General features: G+C 57.3%; 1 protein-coding gene across 1 annotated transcript; it reads left to right on the top strand.

Moving 5' to 3' along the window:
- Positions 1–1,592: 1,592 nt before the first annotated feature.
- LOC119309590 (very-long-chain aldehyde decarbonylase GL1-1) lies at positions 1,593–5,606 on the top strand. The gene is made up of 9 exons (XM_037585564.1): positions 1,593–1,847; positions 1,975–2,195; positions 2,283–2,515; positions 2,591–2,810; positions 3,285–3,406; positions 4,041–4,294; positions 4,392–4,499; positions 4,602–4,808; positions 4,908–5,606. Exons 1-9 carry the CDS (start codon positions 1,794–1,796, stop codon positions 5,346–5,348), a joined length of 1,860 nt encoding a protein of 619 aa, XP_037441461.1. The 5' UTR covers positions 1,593–1,793; the 3' UTR covers positions 5,349–5,606.
- The last annotated feature ends 208 nt before the right edge of the window (positions 5,607–5,814 follow it).

The raw sequence follows: 5,814 nt of genomic DNA, 5'->3' as shown, positions 1-5,814 counted from the left end.
CATGTCTCATGCCCTACCCTACCTTGCCGGCGACCGGCCCAACACTCTGAGGAGCGCCGCCAGCCGCCGGACATGGCCAGGGCGGAGCCGAGCGAGCAGGGAGCAAAACCGGACGAGCTCCGCATAGATTAGGTTTCACGTTGCAAGTAATAATATGCATTTGAGATTTCTAATTTGAGGTATTCGGACGTGGCATCAGCTAAGAAATCATGGCCATACTGTCCATTTATCTTTTTTTTTTTTGCGGGTAATCTACTGTCCAGGGGAAATAAAACTTTCACTTGCAGAGCAGTGCGCCACATCCGTAGACACACCAGTTGCTTTTTTTTTCAGGGGACACACACCAGTTACTGCACATGTCATTTCACGTTGCTGTCATTTTAGTCGTTTTATTTATTGTTACAAACAACAGCGGAAGGCCGATGATGGCACTCGCCAGGCCACTCCGGGCGGTTGGCTCGACGCTGAAGTCGTACCGCATGCCTTTTGCTATCGTGATAGGCGTCTCTTCCTAATTAATGGCACGTGAAAGTGTGGCCGATGCTTAAGGTAAGTACTATAGAAAACACTGTACTAGTAGTACGAAAGAGTTGGACACAGACCTGCCCCCTCTACATTAATCTCTCTACCTATGTCTATCCATCATCCATGAAACCCATCGTCAAGAATTGCACACGTGTGTGTGTGTGTGTGTGTGTTTGCTGCGTGGTGCAACACACAACGTCAATCAAGAGACCGATGATTCCCCGGCCGGCCTAAACCAGGCAATTAAGATGTAAGCGGCGTGCCGGCGGCCTGTCAAAGTTCGGCAGCTGGGCTATCCATCGGCCGACGCGTCCCGTCCCACCATCATCCTTGCGAGGCCAACCAATGCAACGCCCCGCGGCCACCGATCGTCGTCGCGGCCGCTCGGTCGGCCTCCGCAGCCACTAGCGCTGAAAGCTCGGCCCCGGTAGTTGGCGGTCCAGCCGGCCGGCTACCGCGACCGCTCCATGGGTCGTATGCGTGCCGAATTAACTCCGGCGAGTGCTGCATGCAACGCCCCCTACGTGATCACTCAGCGGCCCAGCGCCACCGAAAACATGCATGGACTGGAAGCGCCGACGCCGGGGTGGCTTGGCTCCTAGTATCTCGTCCTCACCCGGCGCTACTCGCGGACAAGCCGAACCGGCGAACGCATCACATGACTCGGACGCGTGAAACCTGCGCGCGTCCCGGCTTGCAACCACATGCAATGCGACGCGACGTGACTCGTGCAAGGGGGCTTGACTTCCAGGTGAAGGCGTGAAAAGGAGGGAAACCCTGCAACCTGGTGCACATACTCCATCTGCTAGCGTTAGCATACGCATGTCGCTCCCACGAACATTTATCCGTCCACGTCGGTTTTGATTTCCGGCCCGGTTTCTCCCCGTATCTCTATCAATTAACTCCGTCTGCTTGGAGAGGTAGCTAGCCGGGCCGGTACGCACTGTGGCGGTGGTGAGGTGGCCGATACTGGTGGCTTAGCTTAGCTTAACCCTCCTGCTACTGCCCAGTTGCCTTGCCCGATCGATCAAGTTTCGTTGTATATAAACATGCGGCCGGACGCGGCGCTTATAACCAGACCAGACGTGCGGTGCAGCTAGCCTGCAGGGAAACCGTGCCGTGTTCCCTTCATTCCGGCGTCACGCCTCCCGCCAGCCTCCCTCTCCCTCCCCTGCCGGCTTCTCGGATCAAAGTCCGCGCAACAGTAGCCCAGCTCTACGTGCACTGCTAGAGGGGACGAACCGGAAGGCGGCGAGCAGGAGCGCACCATGGGTGCTGCCTTCTTGTCTTCATGGCCGTGGGATAACCTTGGCATCTTCAAGGTATGCACGATGCGTGTGTTTGCGTTGACGATGAATGTTTGCTTGGTATGCACTATATAGTACGAGTATATGTTACTGACGTGGCCTAGCGTTTGCATGCGTCGTCGTTTCTCCTCCGTGAACGCAGTATGTCCTGTACGGGCCTCTGGTGGGCAAGGCGTTGGCGGGCCGGGCGTGGGAGCCGGCGAGCCCCGACCACTGGCTCTGCCTCCTGCTCGCGCTCTTCGCGCTCAGGGCCCTCACCTACCAGCTCTGGAGCTCCTACAGCAACATGCTCTTCCTCACCCGCCGCCGCCGCATCGTCCGCGACGGCGTCGACTTCGAGCAGATCGACAAGGAGTGGGACTGGTACGTTACGTACGCGTGTGCGTGCATGCCTATACATGCGACTGAAGGGCTAACAAATCCAGCTCCGGCCGCCGTGTGTGTTTTCAGGGACAACTTCCTGATACTTCAGATAATGATGGCGGCCACGGCGCTCTACGCCTTCCCGACGCTGCGGCACCTCCCGGGGTGGAACACCGGTGGCCTCGCCGTCGCCGCCGTCCTCCACGTCGGGGCCACCGAGCCCTTGTTCTACGTGGCGCACAGGGCCTTCCACGGCGCCCACCTGTTCGCCCGCTACCACGCGCTCCACCACTCCAACAAGGTGCCCACGCCCTTCACAGGTGCGTTGTCTGGATTGAATTGATCAATCGATCCTAAGTTCTCAACACACATGACACACGCATGCATGCGTGCAGCCGGGTTCGCGACGCCGCTGGAGCACTTGGTGCTGGGCTTGCTCATGGCGCTGCCGCTTGCGGGCGCGTGCGCCGCGGGTCTGGGCTCCGTAGCGCTGGCCTTCGCGTACGTGCTGTCGTTCGACTTCCTCAGGGCCATGGGCCACTGCAACGTGGAGCTGTTCCCCGGCGGCCTCTTCCGGTCGCTCCCGTTCCTCAGATACCTCATCTACACCCCAACGTAAGCTGCCCGCCTCTCCATCCAACACACATAGGCATAGTCACTTCTAGTATTTCCCTTTCGTTCGGTCTCAACATAACCGAGCACAGTTTGAAAACTTATCCAATAAATACTAGTGTGTCAGTAACTCAGCACCAGATTTTATTGACGAGGGTAATTCACTAGCTAGTAGTAGTACTCCTACTTATCGGGCAATCATAACCCTTTTGTACGGCCGGGCCGGCGAATCTGACCAGATATGGTGCGTGTACTTTGGCACAGCACACCAGATAGTACAGCTACAGCCCGAACCCACCCCACCCCGACGCGCTGGGAACAGTAGGTTGCCGATCGAGCTCTGCTTTGCAACACTGCCGGCGGCCCGCCAACCGCTCCCCTGTTCACGTGTTTATGTCGATCGGGCACGTATGGTATGCCCCGTGTGCTCCCGTACAGTACAGGCTAGCTAGCTGACGCTTGGTCTTTTTGCTGCAGGTACCACACGATCCACCACACCGGGAAGAAGGCCAACTTCTGCCTCTTCATGCCGCTGTTCGACCGGCTGGGCGGCACGCTCGACGCCAGCTCCTGGGAGCTGCAGAGGAAGAACAGAGCAGGTAAAATCTCTTCAACTTGAGTAGCACCACGGTTTCTAGTAGGCAGGTTGCGTCTGCCCTGCTTGTCCGGCTCGGCTGGCTCCATCCATGCGTCATGCGTTTCGTCGCAAGTGCAGTGTTAAACTCGAACGGGACACGCACCTGCTGGCAATTTTGGTGCTCCACACGCCGAAGCTTCTGGATCGTACTACACTTACCAGTACGTAGTTTGATCCGTCTGTGTAGTTGCAACAGCTAGCGTGTTTATTGCAGAGGCGGACGGAAAGGTTCGTGCTTAACTGCAGGTTAGGACCAGAGTCCTTGTCGCGCATCATCTCTGCAGCGACGCCGAACGGGATATGCCATCGGTAATCCTAATACTGGCATTGAAGCGCGCCATTAAGGATGACGTGCACGCCGCCTGTGTAGTCAGGACTCAGCACAGCAATCGTCGTACTCTAGGTTAATTAGGAAAGCAATCGAGCAGCTGGGGACTATACTACAGGAGAGTCAGCCACTGCCAACCAACTGTTGTTTTAGTGACCCCACTTAAGTCTCCAGGAAATCTACTGTACTGTTAACAGCATGTATCCGCTCTGAATTTGTTATTGTACCTGGGTGGGTGACACGAACCATGGACGAACGCGTGGTGCAGGGATGGACGAGGCGCCGGACTTCGTGTTCCTGGCGCACGTGGTGGACGTGATGCAGTCGATGCACGTGCCGTTCGTGATGCGGACCTTCGCCTCCACGCCCTTCGCTGTGCGGGCCTTCCTAGTGCCGCTCTGGCCCATCGCGCTCCTCTTCATGTTCATGGTCTGGGCCTGGTCCAAGACCTTCATCATCTCCTACTACCACCTCCGCGGCAAGCTCCACCAGATCTGGGCCGTCCCCAGATACGGCTTCCACGTACGGACTTCACGCTGCGCCTCTCACTGCCACTGGCTAGGTTCTGAATGTTTTTGCTCATCCACCTCTTGTCTTTTTCATTGTTTGCACGACGCAGTACTTCCTGCCTTTCGCCAAGGACGGCATCAACGATCAGATCGAGCTGGCCATTCTCAGGGCTGAAAGAATGGGCGTCAAAGTCGTTAGCCTCGCAGCTCTCAACAAGGTCTGCTTTCCCTTCATTCTGATGGCGTGCACCTAGCTGCTGCTACATGTAAAATGTGCATGTACGGTCTGGCCTAATAATATAATTGAATAAATGATGCAGAACGAGGCGCTCAACGGCGGCGGCACGCTGTTCGTGAACAAGCACCCGAACCTCCGCGTGCGCGTCGTCCACGGCAACACCCTCACGGCCGCGGTCATCCTCAACGAGATCCCCAAGGGCACCACCGAGGTCTTCATGACCGGCGCCACCTCCAAGCTCGGCAGGGCCATCGCGCTCTACCTATGCAGGAAGAAGATCCGCGTCATGGTAAACACACACCGCAGAAGTGGATTGATTAGTGTATAAGTGAGCCGTGACTAATTAACGGCGCACGCACCGCTGGGGCGATCTTGTCTTGAACTGCAGATGATGACGCTGTCGACGGAGAGGTTCCAGAAGATCCAGAAGGAGGCGGCGGAGGAGGACCAGCAGTACCTGGTGCAGGTCACCAAGTTCCAGTCGGCGGAGCAGTGCAAAACGTGGATCGTGGGCAAGTGGCTGTCGCCGCGGGAGCAGCGGTGGGCGTCGCCGGGCACGCACTTCCACCAGTTCGTGGTGCCCCCCATCCTCGGCTTCCGCCGGGACTGCACCTACGGCAAGCTCGCCGCCATGCGCCTCCCCAAGGACGCCCGGGGCCTTGGCTCCTGCGAGTTCTCGCTGGAGCGCGGGGTGGTGCACGCGTGCCACGCCGGCGGGGTCGTGCACTTCCTCGAAGGGTACACGCACCACGAGGTGGGCGCCATCGACGTCGACCGCATCGACGTTGTCTGGGAGGCGGCGCTCAAGCACGGCATCCGGCCCGTCTGATCGGCCCTGCACCACCTTCCGTCTAGCTATGGCCCAAACCGGGCCCAAGACAAAACCTCTATTCTACTCAGTATTCTTTTTCCTTCTCGACGTATACTACAGCTCGATCGTGTGACGTGGGGTGTGGTTCCTAACGATTCAATTTACAGCTGTACTGTTTTGATTTGTACACATATATACAATACATTCGAGGCAAAAGGACGCTATATGTGGCATCGATACTTAAGAAATGGTACTTGCACTGATACGTATACAACACGTTGGAGATCTGTGTTGGGTCCTTGGTGATAATGCAGGAGTGGGTATGGTACTTAGAGACCATGATAGCTCCGATCTTGTGGCGGCGAGGCTCCGACCTGCCGGCGGCGACGCTGCTCGTGATGGGTGTGGTGGGGTGCCTTGTCCACTGGTGTGCCCCGGCTTGCAGCGATGGCTTAGGCTACCGATCCTTCCAATCTGATCTGGG

Source organism: Triticum dicoccoides, chromosome 5B, assembly GCF_002162155.2.
Source record: "Triticum dicoccoides isolate Atlit2015 ecotype Zavitan chromosome 5B, WEW_v2.0, whole genome shotgun sequence".
NCBI lineage: Eukaryota > Viridiplantae > Streptophyta > Magnoliopsida > Poales > Poaceae > Triticum > Triticum dicoccoides.
The sequence above is the reverse complement of the archived record's forward strand: the minus strand, read 5'-3'. Positions and strand labels throughout refer to the sequence as shown.

Coding starts and splice junctions, on each gene's coding strand:
- LOC119309590 (XM_037585564.1), top strand. CDS start 1,794: ATGGGTGCTGCCTTCTTGTCTTCATGGCCGTGGGATAACCTTGGCATC. Junction 2,811..3,284: donor TACCTCATCTACACCCCAAC/GTAAGCTGCCCG, acceptor TTTTTGCTGCAG/GTACCACACGATCCACCACA. Junction 4,500..4,601: donor GCCTCGCAGCTCTCAACAAG/GTCTGCTTTCCC, acceptor TAAATGATGCAG/AACGAGGCGCTCAACGGCGG.